The sequence below is a fragment of the Suricata suricatta genome, chromosome 6 (assembly GCF_006229205.1).
Source record: "Suricata suricatta isolate VVHF042 chromosome 6, meerkat_22Aug2017_6uvM2_HiC, whole genome shotgun sequence".
Classification (NCBI taxonomy): domain Eukaryota; kingdom Metazoa; phylum Chordata; class Mammalia; order Carnivora; family Herpestidae; genus Suricata; species Suricata suricatta.
This window is the reverse complement of record NC_043705.1, coordinates 9,598,802-9,615,471: the sequence shown is the minus strand read 5'-3', so window position 1 is coordinate 9,615,471 and position 16,670 is coordinate 9,598,802. Positions and strand designations below refer to the sequence as shown.

General features: G+C 43.0%; 1 protein-coding gene across 1 annotated transcript in view; it reads left to right on the top strand.

The window, feature by feature from the left end:
• LVRN (laeverin) overlaps positions 1-16,670 on the top strand; it is a 68,726-nt gene that overhangs the window by 1,290 nt on the left and 50,766 nt on the right. Inside the window, exon 4 of the mRNA XM_029941138.1 lies at positions 19-521. Within this exon, the coding sequence (XP_029796998.1) occupies positions 19-521 (503 nt within the window). The remainder of the gene's footprint in view (positions 1-18; positions 522-16,670) is intronic.

Genomic DNA, 16,670 nt, shown 5'->3' with positions numbered 1-16,670 from the left:
CCGCGGGGCACGCTCGAGGGGCCGCTGCCCACCCGGCGGCCCCGCCCCACTCGTGAACCGGCGGCGAAGGCCATCCCGGGCAAGTGGCTGCCCCCGGGCCCCTGGGACCAGCTGCGCCTGCCGCCCTGGCTCGTGCCGCTGCACTACGAGCTGGAGCTGTGGCCCCGGCTGCGTCCGGACGAGTTCTCGTCTCCGACGCTGAGCTTCACCGGCCGCGTGAACATCACCGTGCGCTGCGCCGTGGCCACAGAGCGGCTCCTGCTGCACAGCCTCTTCCTGGACTGTGAGAGCGCCGAGGTGCGGGGTCCTCTGTCCGCCGGCCCCCCAGACGGCACGGAGGGCCGCGTGCCCGTGGACGACGTGTGGTCCGCTTTCGACATGCAGTATATGGTGCTGGAGCTCGGCGGGACCCTGCAGCCCGGGAGCCGGTATGAGCTGCAGCTCCGCTTCTCGGGCCTGGCGTACCAGGACCTCAGAGAGGGACTCTTCTTCAGCGTCTACACGGACCAGGGTGAGCGCAGGTAAGGACAGGCCGGCCTGGACCCGGCGTCCCGCGCTCTGGCTGGGAGTCCCGCTGCCTCCCCGCGTCCCTCTGCGCGCCCCCTGCGCTTCCCCTCAAACCCCCACCACCCGCGACGCTTTCTTGTGCAGCCAAAAGGCAAGTGCTTCCTCCCCTTTCCTCCAGAGACCCTGCTTGTCATAAAACCTACCGGACCGGACTGTGGTCCTTCCTCTGGCCACTTTTCATCATCCCTGCACATCCAGTTTGTTTCTGTCCTTGCCCCTCTAAGGTCGCTACTATCCTAGCAGTTTATCCTTGTATTCAGAACGCCCCGCTTCTGCTCGAACCCAGGAATGCTTGCTCGCATCGCCACAGTGAGCAAATCCCTTACTACTCAAAGTTTGGTCCGCGGACCGGCAGTCGCTGTAATACCCGCGAGTTTGCTCCAAATGCAGATTCCCCACCCTCGATCAAAGGGATCAGAATCTGCGTTTTAACGAGACCACCTGGCGATTTCTGGAGGTTACAGGTGGAGAAGCCTGGGGCTGCCGCACCCCTGCGCTTTCCGAAGTTCCCTCCCCAAGCGCGCCTGCGCGCTCAGCTCCTAGCTCTGCCTTTCTCCTGGGCGCTCCGGAGCTGCTGCTCTTGGAACAGAGACTCACGTCGGTGCTATTCTCATTTCCCCCCCCTTTTTGCTGAGTTTCTCCCAAATTTAAGAATCTCCTTTAATTCATCCTCTCCCACCCCCTGCCTAGGGACTGCGTCTTGTTTTGTGGGTGACAGGCAGCCCCTTCGAGCCCTCCCAAGCTTTTTAAACAGCCCTGGGGGGGCGGGGGGGGCGCTTGGGGGGGGCGCCTGGGGGGCTCAGTCGGTTAAGTGTCCGGCTTCTGCTCGGGTCGTGAAGGCTCAGGTCGTGATCTCACGGTACGGTTCGTGGGTTCAAGCCCCGCCTCGGGTTCTGACAGTTTAGAGACTGGAACCTGTCTTCAGATCCTGTGTCTCCCTGTCTCTCTGACCCTCCCCTGCTCATGCTGTCTCTCTTTCTCTCTCTCAAAAATAAATAAAAACATTAAAAAAATTTAAACAGCTCTCGGACGCCTTCCCTGGGGAAGAAAAAATTAATACTAAAAACGGTGACAAGAGCCCTCTGAGTTTGCAAGCTCAGGTAGCATACATGTGTTCTCTTTACACTCGTTTGGGATAATGCCTTCCACTCGGAATGTTTCCAGCGCAAGAATTGCCTGTTTCCACACTCTGAGATCACACTCCTGACCTCAGGTGAGTACCAAGGAAGACACGAAAAGTCTTTTTCACACTGGTGATCTTCCCTCAGCACTGGTGGGGCATTTGCGGTTTACACAACTGCATGTACTTTGCCTTTTATTATTAGAGAAAATGTTCTCAGATGTTCTCTGGGGGAGAGGAGCCTACTAAATTAGCCCCTAAATCATTTCCTGCACTATTTTCAAAATGTCAGGGGTTTTAAAATAAGTTTAGGGGCACCTGGGTATCTCACTTGGTTAAGCGTCAGGCTTCGACTCAGGTCATGATCTCAAGGTTTCTGAGTTCGAGCCCCAACAGCCAGCTCTGTGCTGACAGCTCAGAGCCTGCAGCCTGCTTATGGTTCTGTGTCTCCCTCTGTCTCTGCTCCTTCCCGACTCAGTCTCTGTCTTTGTCTCTCAAAAGTAAAAGTAAATAAACATTAAAAAAAAAAAAAGACACCAGAGACCTTTTAACTGACCGAGCCACCCAGGCACCCCTACCAGAGACCTTTTAAAGTGACTGTGTGGGGGCACCTGGGTGGCTCAGTTGATTAAGCATCCGACTTCCACACAGGCTGTGGGTTCGAGCCCAGCATCGGGCTCAGTGCTGACAGCTCAGAGCCTGAAGCCGGCTTCAGATTCTTTCTCCCTCTCTCTCTGCCTATCCCCCACTCATGCTCTGTTTCTCTCTGTCTCAATAATAAATAAACATAAAAAAGTTTTAAAGTGACACCGTGTGCAGTTCAGAGTGCAAGATTTTTCAGAGGAAAAAAAACTGCCCGTCCATCTGACAGTGTTTTCCGCTGTCAGCCAGAAAATTGTCACCTGCTAACCACTTTCTTCCTTCTTCCTAATGAAGCCATGGCCTGGATGAATGGTCCTAGCAAATATGGGAAATGAAAGGCCCTTTCCATTTTTCTATCATGTGGCCAACTCAAGTGGCAACTAGAAACCATATTTTGAGAACATTAAAATTCAAACAAGGGGCACCTGAGTGGCTCAGTCAGTTGAGTGACAACTTCAGCGCAGGTCGTGATCTCACGGTTCATGAGTTTGAGCCCCACTTGGGACTCTGTGCTGACAGCTCAGAGCCTGAGCCTGCTTGGGATTCTGTGTCTCCCTCTTTGCCCCTCCCCCACTTGCTCTCTCCTCCCTCTCTCTCTCTTTCTCTGTCTCAAAAATAAACATGAAAAAAAATTTTAAAAATTCAAACAAGCAGAAATCCTAATCAAGTCCCACACGTTCGGAGAGCGATGTAGAGTTCCAGAATTGCGGCATCTTCCAGGAGCTGTTGCTAGGGAGTTGCTCTCCTTGGTCTCTGCTTTGCAAACCGCAAGAGAAAGAAACGTCCAGTGGAGCTGGAAGCCAAGGTCGCAAAGAACTTGGACAAAATGATGACTTGTGGTGAAGCCGATTTTGGAAGCCCGGCAGGCCTGAGTCTGAGCTGTGTGACTTGAGTCAGTCTCTTCACGTCTCTGAGTTGATTGCCTCATTCACAGAATTGACCGGAGTATCAGGCTTTAGGGCGTTGTGAGAATTAATGAGAGAGTTCAGTAGCCAGCAAGATCTGTGCCCTGTCGGCCACTGACATTAGCTCAGGGTGTGTAACTGTTAGGGGCAGCTTTGTCACCTAAGCAAGGGACCTGCCTGGAAGAAGAGGATCCCCACTGGGGGGTGGGGTGGGGGGAGAAGCTGCCCAATCCCTGTTGAGATCTTTAATCCCAGCTGCCACTGGTTGGAAGCTGTTTGCCTCTCTTCGTTGGTGACCCCTTATCACAGTCCAGATGGGCTGAAGCTTTTAAACGCCCCACACTAAGGCAAGAGAAACAGAAAATCCTTCCAGAAAATGCCAAGAGCATCACTGTCTCACACTTCTGAGGCTTTGGGTGACGGTTTTCTAGCTTCACAGGGTGCTGGGGATGTTTCTCTGCCTTTCTCCACTGGGCAGGTGCCATCACATGTCTGGCAGTTCGGAGCCATTCCCGGGACGCCTTAGATGTGTGCTTCAGTGTTCGATTATCTGGTTCCCTCCTCCTTCCATGTGCTGAAAGTTGAGAGCAAACTCCAAGTGTTAATGCTCCTTAAAGCAGTACTTTCCAGCCTTTCTTCTCCGGCATATCACTATCTAAGGTTTTGCCCTATTCACATACCTCTGGCCGTATTTTTTGTTAAAAAAACTACCACCACTCAATTTAAACATAAATATGAAGTAGATTTATTACAAAGCAACTCTGCATTATTATCATAAGTCGGAAACCATTTGCAATTTCTAGTCATGGAACTGACTGATACAATGTAAAAATCAATGGCACTGAGTTCTCCCTGCTTTTATTGTCTGCTGAAGAATCCCATGGCTCCGAGTCTGCGGGCTGCTCTGTCTTTCTTAAAATGGGAATTTGGAATTAGGTGATCTAGAGAAAGAACACCAAACCAAGGATTTCTCTTGCTCTTACCAGAATGATTCATAAAATTTGAAGAAGACCAACTTTCACGTGTGTGAGGGCTCCCCAACATCCTTGTCCATCTATATTTGAGGAATTCCTGAATTAGAGCAGTGGTTCACAAACTTTTAATGTATATTAGAATCACCAGAGTCCTGGGGCACACCCTTAGAAATTCCAGATCAGTACATGCAAGTTTTGAGCAACATTAGTCAAAATGGCCACCAGGTGGAAGCAATGGATGAATGGATGGACGAAATGTGGTATATACATAAAAGGGAATATTATTCCCCCTTAAAAAGGAAGGAGGTTCTGACATATGCTGCAGCATGGATGAACCTTGAGGACATCGTATAAGTGCCTAGAGTAGTTAAATTCAGAGACAGAAAGTAGAATGTTGGTTGCTAGGAGGTGTGGGGGAGAGGGTGGGGGGCGGGAGGAAGTTGTTACATGGAGACATTTTGGTTGTTTCTGGGTTTTGCCTATTACAAAAAGAAGCTTCCATGAGCAATTGTATGTGTTTTTAGATAAACACAAGTTTTCATTTTTCTGGACTCAACACCCAGGAGCACGATTAGTTTCATGTTTAGTTTTTAAGAAACTGCGAACTTGTGTCCCAAAGTGTACCCCTTACCTTCCCACCAACAATATATGAATGATAGCTTCTCTGCAACTTAGCCACGATTTGCTTTTGCCGATTTTTTTTTTTTTTGTAGCTGTCATGATGAGTATGTAACGATGCCTCACTGTGGTTTTAATTTGCATTTTTCCACTGGCTCATGGTGCTCAGCTTCTTCTCATGCTTCCTTGGCATCTGTATATCACCTTTGATGAAATGTCTCCTCATGTCTTTTACCCATATTGAAATTGAGTTGTTTGTTTACTGTTTGGTTTTGAGAGTTCTTTATACATTCTAGATCTGAGTCTGTTGTGAAATATATGATTTACAAATGGGTTCTCCTGGTCTGTAGTTTGTTTCTTCGTTTTCTTAATAAGGTCTTCCAGGGTCACCTGGCTGACTGAGTTCAAAAAGGATGCAACTCTTTGTTTGTTTGTTTGTTTGTTCTTGAGAGAGAGAGAACACTCAAGCAGAGGAGGAACAGAGAGAGGAAGAGAGATCTGAAACAGGCTCAGTGCTGACAGCAGAGAGCCTAATTCAGGACTCAAGTTTCTGAACTATGAGATCATGACCTGGGCCTAAGTCAACCACTGAATCAACTGAGCCACCCAGGCGCCCTTAAAAAGCATCCAACTCTTGATCTCGGGGTCGTGAGATTACTTAAATAAATAATACTTCAAAATAATAGTAATAATAATAATAATAATGTCCTCAGGGAACAAAAGTTTTTCATTAAAGTCCAATCTATCATTTATTTATTTATTTTTTCAAATTTATCAATTGTTTAAATAGACCAGGCTGTCGTATCATGGCTAAGAATGCTTTCCTAAAAAGGCTTTTGTTTAAGAGCAATTTTAGGTTTACAACAAAATTGGAGGTACAGAGACTTCCCCTATAACCCCTGAACCTACACCTGCGTGGCCTCCCCTGTTATCAGCAATACCCACCAGAACGATATATATATATATTTTTTAACCAAAGATGAAGCTATTTGGGCATACCATAATCACCCAGCGTCCATAGTTTACCATGGGGCTCACTCTTGGTGTTATACATTCTATCTGTTTGGACAAATGTGTAATGACATATATCTATCATTATAATATCATACATACTTCAACTGACCTAAAAATCCTGTTATTTGCCTGTTTATCCCTTACCCCAATCACTGATCTTCTTGTCTTCATACCTTTTCTAGAATATCTTATATTTGGAATCATACTATATAACATGCATTTGAGATTCCTTCATGTCTTTTCATGTCTTGATAGTTCACTTCTTTTCAGCACTGCATAATATTCCATCGTCTGGGTATACCGTAGTTTCTTTATACATTCACCTATTGAAAAATGTCTTCGTTGCTTCCAGGTTTTGGTGATTCTGGAAAGCTACTCTAAACTCTTTGTGTAGATTCTTGTGTGAACATAAACTTTCAGGTAATTTTCTCCAAGTAAATACCAAGGAGCATAATTGCTGGGTCCTATGATAAGACTGTGCTTAGTTGTGTAAGAAACCACAAAATTGTCTTTCAAAGTCGCACCAAAAATGGATGAGAGTGCTTGTTACTCCATATCCTCACCAGCATTTGATGGTGTCAACGTTATGGATTTTGGCCATTGCAATAGGTCTATAGGTCTTATTATCCTTTTAATGTCCATGGGATGTGTATTGATGTCTTCTCTTTCATTTCTGATATTGGTTTTATTCTTTTCTTAATGTTTACTTAACATTAAGAAAAGAGAGAGAGAGAGAGAGAGAGAGAGAGAGAGAGAGAGAGAGAGAGCGAGCGAGCATGAGCAGGGGAGGGTCACAGAGAGAAGGAGACAAAAAATCTAAAGCAGGCTCCAGGCTCTGAATTGTCAGCACAGAGCCCGATGCGGGGCTCAGACTCATGAACCGTGAGATCAGGACCTGAGCCGAATTTGGATGCTTATTGGACGGAGCCACCCAGGCACCACCACTCTTATTTTGGTATTGATATAGTTGAATTAATATTTATCACATGCATTATTGTTTTTTATTTATTGCCATTGTTATTTGCTCCTACTTTTGTCTTCTACTCCTGTTCTCCCTTTCTTTACTATGTTCAATCTGCCAATCCACGAACATAGAATATATGTACATTTATTTGGATCTTTGATTTATTCATAAGCATTTTATTGTTTTTACCATACAAGTCCTATACTCTACCCATGGATAGAGGACTTTGAGTTTCCTAATCCAAGGGCAAATTGGGCAATTCAAACCCACTCAAACCCCTAGGCATTTAATTTTATTGGAACAATTGCAAATGATATTGTATTTTTAATTTGAGTTTTCATATGGTTGTTGCTACTCTCTAGAAATACTGAATTTTGTATGTTTATTTGGTATCCTATGACTATGACTTGCTCATCTCACTTACTAGATCTAGGAAGTTTTTGTAGATTTCTAAGGCTATTATACATAAAGCTTCTAGAATTATTCATGTATAAGTGTATAGGAATTCTTTGTGTGAATTTATTTTTTTTTGAGTGAACAACTAGTGGAGTGAGATGGCTGGAAAATACAGTAGATAGGTGTTTAATTTCTTAAAAAATTATAAAACTGTTTTCCAAATATTTTTACTATTTTACGTTTTCATCAATAATATAGGAGAATTCTAGTTGTTCATCTTCATCAACACTTGTTATTGCCACTGGGCTTTCTCATTTTAGCCATTCTAGTAGGTGGTTCTCATTGCAGTTTTAATTTGTATTTTCCTAGTCACTAGGATTGTGTATCATTTCCTGTACTTATTTGTCATCCATGTATCTTAGCAAAATATCTGTTAAATCTTTTGCTCATTTTTGTTGTTTTGTTATTGTTGAATTTTGAGAGGGTCTTTTCTATATATTTATATAATTTGCAAATATTTTCTCAGTCTGTGGCTTGTCCTTTTATTTTCTTAATAGCATCTTTCAAAGCAAAAGTTTTCCATTTTGATGAAGTCCAATTTATCATTTTTCCCTTTTTATGTGTCAGCCTTTTAACATTGTACCTAAAAAAATTGTCTATACAAAGTTCACAAAAATTTTCTCCTATGCCTTTTTATTAGAAGTTGTATAGTATTAGGTTTTGTGGTTACACCTATGATCCATTTTGAGTTAATTTTTAAGAAATGTTTATTTTTGAGAGAGAGAGCGAGTAAGCAGGTTCCAGGCAGAGAGAGAGGGACAGAGGATCTGAAGTGGACTCTGTGCTGACAGCAAGAGGGTCCAATGTAGGGCTTCAACCCATGAGCCATAAGATTATAACCTGAGCCAAAGGTAGACACTTAACTGACTGAGCCACTAGCCCCTGAGTTAATTTTGGTATATGGTATGAGATATGGATTGAAGATCATTTTTTAATTTTTTGCATACAGATATTGACTAGTTTTGATATAATTTGTTGGAGAGTCTACTGTTTCTCCCTTGAATTGTCTTTACACCTTGTAAAACATCAATTGTCCATATATAGGAGGGTGTATTTTTGGATTTTCTCTTCTATTGCATTGGTTTATTTGTAATATCTTTATGCTAATTCCACAGTGTCTTGATTGCTAAAGCTTTATAATAGGTCTTGAAACCTGGTAATATTCACCCACCAACTTTGTTTTCTTTTCAGAGTTGTGTAGGCTATTCTAGATCCTTTTTGTTTGCATATGAATTTTGGAATTAGCTTGTCATTTTCTATGAGCAAAAAAATCTGCTGAAATATTGGTGGAGATTATGCTGAATTTATAAAAGAGCAATGGGGGAGAATTCAAGTTTTAAAATATTGAGTCTTCCAACCCATGAATGTGATATATCTTTCTATTTATTTTTGGTCTTTAATGTCCCTTGGCAAGGTTTTATAGCTTTAACTGTCTTTATATCTTGCACATGTCTTGTCAAATTTTCCCTATTTTATATTTTGAATCTTTATAAATGGTATTTTTAATTCTAATTTCTAATAGTTTGTTGTTAGTCAATTTTTTGTATATTGATTTTCTATGCTATAACTTTACTAAACTCATTTCTTAGCTTTAGTAGTTTTTTTGTTGATTCCTATTAATAATTGACTTTATTAAATTAACATGTGTTACATAAAGCCCTGGGGTATTAGTGAGCCAAGGTTCAACAAAAGACCACAAAGGGATTGAAATGAAGAATTTATTATTCATAGGCTCTGGAGGAAGTGCATGGCTCATCTTGAGGGGTCACATGGGGAGGTCAAGGCAAGGTATAGGCAGAGAGAGCAACAGGACCTGGGGCACGTGCCTTTATTAGGGTTCATGGCTAGAGTGCTTTGGGGTTCATAGTCCATGGCCAGATTGTATAATTCAACTGAAAAAGAGTGAGGTTTTGTTAAGCTTTGCAGGGATGGCCCTGGAAGTAGGGAAGGCTTTATCACAAGGTATATCAGGAGTCATATCAGGAACTTATATTTACCTCTGACTCTGCAGGCTGTTGTCTAGAGCATGTACTTGTATGAGGCTAATGTCAGGTTAAAGCTCCTAAAGGCTGCTTGGCCAAACAATATGGATGCCAAAGCAGCAATACCATGGAGTAGCTTAGCTAAACTGAGGATTCCATTAAGTTTTGTATATAAGTGATTATATAGTCTCGAATAAAGAGAATTTTACTATTTTTGTTACTTTAAGTATCTTTTGTCTTTCCGTTGCCTTACTTTCATGGTTAGAGCCTCCACACAATCCTGGATAAAGGTAGTTAAGTGCAGATATTTTTGCTTTCCTTCTCTTTTTCCTCCTCCTTTTCCTCTTCATCTTTCTCCTCCTCTTGCTCCTTCATCTTCCTTTTATAGAATCCCTATATCAGATTTAGGAAGTTCCCTTCTGTTTCTAATTTTCTGAGAGTTTTTATCAGATTGGATACCAGATTTTGTCAAATGCTTTTTCTGTATCTATTGAGATGATCATATGGTTTTTCTTTTTTAGCCTAAGATGGTTTCTAGTGATAAATTAATATTGCATTTCCAAGATAAATATCACTTGGTCTTGATGTATTATCCTTTTTATATTTTGTTTCATTTGATTTACTATAATATTGGTTTTAATTTTTGCATCCATGTTCATGGGGTTTCTTTTTCTTTGTTTTGTTTTGATATCAAAATAACACTGCCTTCAAAAAATAAATACAGAAGTTTTTCCTCTCTGATTTTTTGGGAAGAATTTATATGGAATTGGCATTAATTGTTCTTTAAATTTTTGGTTGAATTTCACTAATGAAGCCACCTGGGCCTGGAGTTTTGTTTGTTTGTGTGTGTGGGGGGGGAGGGATGGTTTTAAACTACAAATTAAAATTTTTTAATGAATAAAGGGCTATTCAGGTTATCTATTTCCTCATGAGCAAGCTTTGGTTGTTTGGGTCTTTCAAGGAATTTGCCCATTTAATCAAAGTTGTCAAATTTAAGTATAATTAATGTTGTTCAAAATAGTCCTTTATTATCATTTTAATATCTGTAGGATCTGTAGTGATGTTGCCTGTCTCATCCCTAACATGGTCATTTCTGTCTTCTCTCTTTTGGGAGCTGAAGCCCTGAATCTGAAATCACCTCTGTCACTTACTAGTTTTCTCACCAGTGGCATATACTCCAGGGTCTTCAACTTTTTGTAAATTAGAAGGATGGGGTTCTCCAAGGTCTTTTTCACTTCTAACAGACAATACACTTGATCAGGGTGCCTTGAGATTTATCTACTTTGTTAATCTGTTTCAGTGATTTTCTCTGTTGTTTTTCTGTTTTTCACTTCATGCTTTATGTATTATTCTTTATTTGTTCCTTTCTTCTTCTTACTTTGGGCTTCTTTTCCTTTCCGTTTTCTATTTTCTTAAGGTAGGTATAAGGTAAGTGATTTAAGATATTTTTTTTCTTCTCTAATGCATTTAGTGCTATAAAATTTCCAGTAACTACTGCATTAGTACCATGCCACAAATATTGTCATGTTGCCTTTAAAATTTTCTTCCAGCTCAACATACTTTACAATTTCCCTTTTGATTTTTGTCCTTGATTCATGGGTTATTTAGAACTGTGCTATTTAGTTTCCAAATATTTGGGCATTTTTTCATTTTTTATCCAGTGCCTGACATTTCAAAGTTTATGTTGCTGAGTGCCACATTTTGTTATTTTGCTTTAATGAATGCTGATCTTTTTTGGATAGATACACAAGTTATTTGGTGACCTTCTCAATCCTTGCTTGATTCTCCCATGTCTTGTGTTTAAGTTCTTTGAGAGTGGATCTAAAGTCACCTTTACAAAAAAAATAAATAAATAAATAAAAATAAAGTCACCTTTACTAGGGGCACATCGATGGACTAGTTGGTTAAGCATCTGACTCTTGATTTCGGCTTAGGTCATGATCTCACAGGTTGTGAGTTAAATCCCTTGTTGGGTTCTGTGCTGGCATTGTGGAGCCTGCTTAGGATTCTCTCTCTCTCTCTCTCTCTCTCTCTCTCTCTCTCTCTCTCTCTCTCTCCCTCCCTCCCTCCCTCCCTCCCTCCCTCCCTCCCTCCCTCTCACTGATCCTCCCCCACATTCACTCCCACCCCCTCAAGATAAATAAATAAATTAAAAAAAATTAAAGTTGCCTTTACTCCAAGGCTACTTTAGCTCACTACTCAGGCATTACCTTCCTGATCTCTATTGAAAATCCACTTATTCTAGAGGTTTCTCTACCCTGGCTTATGAGAATTTGAACAATTCTTAGCATTGTGTGAGCTCTAGGAATTGTTCAGCTTCCCCCTCAGTGGCAGCTGTTCTTTCTTTGCTTGACCTCTTAAAGTGCAGATTAATATTTGACCAAAGACTCAAGGTGGGGAGGGGGTGTGTGGATTCTGTGCAGATTTCTGGATTTCTGCCCTGCATATTCTAGCTCTCTAGGTCTCCCTGAGCATCTGTCATAGTCGCCTCAACTTAATGAGACCATTGGACGCTGTTTCTGTTTTCTTTCCTGGTGCTGCAGTTGAGAAATTATGACCAGACAGACCAGGTGATTGTAGAATTCACATCTTTTATTTCTCTTCTCTTGGAAATCACAATTCAGTGGTTCCTGTTATCTAATGTCTGAAAACGGTTGTTTCATATATTTCATCAGAGTTTTTAGCTGTTTTCAGCAGAAGGCTAATTCTAGCCTGTGTTACTCCCTCCTGATGGTGAAGTCTCATCATCTCTAGATTTGGTAATGTTATTCATTATAAAGTTAATTCCCAGTCTTCCTCATGATATCTTAGTCTCTTGTGGTTTCTATTACATTATGTTCTACAAATCACCTAAAAGGATCCCAAGCGAGGTCGCTGGGAAGCTGGAGCCTTGGTTCCAGCACCACCCTGACGGCTGCCACTTACTGGTAGTCCCACCAGTTATATAAATTCCCTGGGTGCCAGCTTCCACATCTATAAATTAAGATGGTGGGACTCTCCAAGGTCTCTTCCACTTTTGAAATTCAATGCAAGACTTTGTAACCCCATTCTTGTTCAAAGTGTCCTTTAAGCATACTTCTTGCATTTCCAATCATGCCATGTCCTTTATAAAATATAAGATCGAATAAGGAGGTATTCAGAGAAATGAGAAAAGGAAAAGCAAGAAATGAGGGTGGGTCACTGGTGTGAAAGGGCTGGAGAAAATTAAGGTTTTTATCTGGGACACATTAAGGGAAGAACCCTGTGATTAAAATCAATCAATGTGTGCATGTGTAGAAAGAGTGAACAGAGAACTGGAAAAGACTTCCTTCCACTTGCTGTTTATGCCAGGAAATCTGGCACCAGCCTCAGAGAATGACACACAGGAGAGAAATTTGAGCAATATTAGGAAAGAATTTAGACGTATCAAAACAAGGTCAGTGAACTCAGATATCAAGCACATGATCTCACTGGTGTCACAGATAAAAGAGGTCACTTCATTATCCTATAGGGGTGTTGAACACCCATGTTTCATGGGTTTCCTTCTCTGGGAGGTGGTTTTGCTCATCAAAGATTCAAATCCTGTATCTTTTGCAAACACGTGTAGCCAGCATATTGAAAAGCATACCTCCCTGTTCAGTAAAAATGCAACTGTGTTTCTCCCACTGTGCTTTTACAAGTTAGTCTCTGAGATCATCTTTCCTGCTCCTGTATAAATATTCTAGCAGTCCATAATTTACTGCTCATTCTTAGGTGACAGATGCTCTATGTTCCCTAAGTCGCAAACACTGTCCAGATGCAAAAATTCGAGCATCCAGTCCTGTGTTAAGCTTTTTAAAAGCTTGGAGACGAGTTTGCTGTTAAATCTCCCCTTCTCTCCCTCTACCCTCAACCCCCTGACCTTGGGTGGGCTTTCAGGTTAGAAGCCTGCAGTTGGGTAAAGGGTAGTGGTGCTTCCTCTACCTCATGGTTCTGGGCCCCTCCTTTTATCTTGAGAGCTGCTTCTGCGTCCCCACCAGGTCCAGTGGGACTGAGGGAGACATGGAGAGGTGACACGTAGGGCAGCAGTCTTGCTATTGGGTCTGACTCTGGCCTAGCACATACCTTTTTTTCCTTTGAGATGTCATTTTCTCTCTGTTTCTCTTTCTCCTACAACGTTCTTAACCCTGCAGGATGCTTCCCCTAGTTCTCCATTCAGACAGTCGTTAGTGACTCCTTCCTCAGCCCCTAGACGTAGAGCTCTGCATCTCCAACCTCCTCCAGCTTCCTGCAGGTGGTCCCCGTTGGACAGAACCCAAGCTAGTCCCTGAACTGGCTCAGTCCATGTCTCAGGGCCCACAGCTGTTCCAGGGAATACTCCTAATCCCTAGCCTGGGGCTCACGTGGGTCCCAAGACAAGAGCACTCTTCTGTTTCCGCCTCCGATGCCTTTCCTCTTGTTTTTCACATTCCCACTGGTGGGAGTTCAACTCTGACTAAGGTCAATTTTGGCTTTCCCAACAATAAGCTGGGTGCCAGTCTCTGAGTCTCTCAGACTCAAGAAACACTTCTGCTTTCCCCCCAGCTCACCCTAGTTAGGGGGTTTCCCTCCTCCCAGCACCCTGAGATCAAGAGGTCTTGGCTAACCTGCACCCCTGCCCACCTAGAAATCTTTCCTCTCATCTCTGGCCTCCATTCCCTGACCTTCCTTCCATATGTCTTTGGTGGAGCCAGGAAGCCCAAGAAGGGCCCCAGGTTCTCAAGGCCATTGACTTCAAAATCTTCATAACGTGGTTTGACACCTCTCTCTGGATTTGCACATCTGTTGTGTTTTGTTGCCTGGCGGAAACTTCAGATTTAAGATCCTGTTACACAAGTACTAAACAAACATGATTCGTGGGCCAATCCTTGAACCACAATCCAGTGGTGTAACATCTGTCTTTACCAAACGTTTTGATTTCTGAGGGTGTTGTTGGGTAAAAACAACTTGAGGGGACAGCTTTCCTGTCTTAGTTAACCCCTGACCAGTTATGTCATGTAGCATTTGTTAGCTAGAGCTGTAGGCAGACAGAGTTCATACAATAATTTGGAATGAATGAATGGATATTTTTTATATGGTTGTTGATGGATCCCAACGGATCTTGGGTGGGCTTGACCCCTAAGACCTCTTCCAGCTCAGGAAAGTGGTGAACCCGTGATTCTCCAGCTATGCAAGAGGGCAGGAGAGTGGCTTTGCAATATGGAGCCGCTACGAGACAAATTTTCCCAAATTAACTCTCCCACCAGCTGACCACCCTAAACCCAGACTTGTCGGGCACCATAATGGCATGTTTCGGCGAGCTTTGAAGGGAGGAGAGGGTGGATGGTTCTGTTTTCTGAGGTCAAGATATCCTTACAGGGTTGCTTGAATCCACAGCAAAGAGAGAGAGAAAAAGAAAGAAAAGGGAAATAAATACCAGTGTTGAGTTCCCAGATGTGGCATAACCAGATCGTATGTGCTGCTGGCTGGCCCTGACCTTTGTAGTTAGGAGTGCGAGCCAGAAAGGCTGTGTGTTGTAGGGATTTTTTTTCCTCTTTTTGTTTGTTTGTATAAAACCAGGGAGGGAAATAGTTGAGTAAAATCCAAGAGTTTCTTCTGTTTCACTTCTCAAGAGGCCTGAATCATGGAATGGGAAGGCACTTGCTTGATATTTGTTTAAAGTGGTGACTCTCTGAGCTGATGTCTCTTAGCCATTTTGAACCTGTAGCCCCTTTTGAGGAGGATAAAACTTTTCCACCTCCTTGAAGAGTCTGATTTTCTCTCCTCACCTTGCAGCTTCAGTCATATGCTTTGTGAGGTCATGGCATTGGAGATGTTACCAAGCTTTAATTTTTTATAGTTTCTTTTACAAAAACAATAGGTGTGTGGTGGCTTTCCAGATGCATAGGCACATTTTTAAAAATTGGCTGTGCTTTTGCATTATGCTTTTTCAAACTAATGTATTACCATTTGTATGAGATGTCCTATGATTCCAGTGGGCTCGCAGACTGCGTGGAGGCCAAGCATGAACTTCCTAGGGGGCTGTTTCTCCCAACCCTAGATGACTCAGTCATGGCCACCTCAGGGGCTCCTCTTTCAGTTCTGTTGGGTGTCTTTATCCCTGTTAGAATCCATTTTGGGGGGGTGCTTGGGGGGCTCAGTGTGTTACCTGTCCTAGATCTTCATTTCTCCTCAGGTCATGATCTCATGGTTCATGAGACCAAGGCCTGCAGCAGGCTCTGCACTGACTGCGAGGATTCTCTCTCTCTGACACTACACCACTTGTGCTCTCTCTCTCTCTCTCTCTCTCGCTCTCTCTCTCAAAATAAATAAATTAATATAAAATTTTTTAAATGTTTATTTATTTTGAGAGAGAGAGCGAGAGAGAGCGAGAGAGAGCGCGCTTGAGCAAGAGACAGGCAAAGAGAGAGAGCAACACAGAATCTGAAGCAGGCTCCAGGCTCTGAACTGTGAACACAGAGCCTGATGGGGAGCCTGAACTCATGAACCACAAGATCATGACCTGAGCTGAAGTCAGACATTTAACCTACTGAGTCATTCAAGCACCCCATCCTTGAATTCTATAGTTCATCTATATGGAGAGCAATTTGTGAGGTTGCAAGGAATATAGCAGAATTCAAAGGTGGTGTATTGATACATTCAGCTACTAATAATGTGAAAGCTCAAACAACAATAAAAGGTTGGTAGTCCCATTGCTTTCTAGATGGGTAAACTGAGTCTTGGCAGAAATGTGTGGCCTGTTTAGGATTACTCAGCTAGCAGGAGATGAAGCAGAATCCTGCAGACAAAGTGGCTGGTATCAGAGTTCACAAGCCATCTTCCAGTCCATGCAAGCAAGGGCAAGATAAAGTGGGGAGCAGCAAATAGGGCAGACTTGTTGAAAATTACACTTCTGTCACAGTGAGGTGATGCACACATCCAGTGAGCTGACTGTGGGCAGTCTGTGAACGTGCTGACCATGGCCTGTGAATTTTCCTGTGAGTAGGGGCCTTATTGTGGTAGAGGAGGGATCCCAGGGATGGGTGGTGGTGATGGAGGGACCATACTCTCTTGCGGTACCCTATTGAATTCCCATTATTTACCTAAGAGCTGGGCCTGAAGCAAGAGTAAAAGCATCAGGGACACTAAGTCTCAGGGTCTAAGGAGAAGATAAAAAGAATTAGCATCCACAGTTGTCCTCCCAAAATGGATTCCCAAGTCTCTGTCTGTCTTTGTTTCTCTCTTTCTCTCTCTGTTTCTTTGAGAAAGAGAGAGAGTGAGAGAGCAGAGGAGGGACAGAGAGAGAGGGTACAGAGGATCTGAAGAAGACTCCATGCTGATGGCAGAGAGCCCAATGTGGGTCTCGAACTCACAGACCTAAGAGCATGACCTAAGCTAAAGGCAGTCGCTTAACCAACTGAGCCACCCAGGCACCCCCCCCCCCCCCCCCCC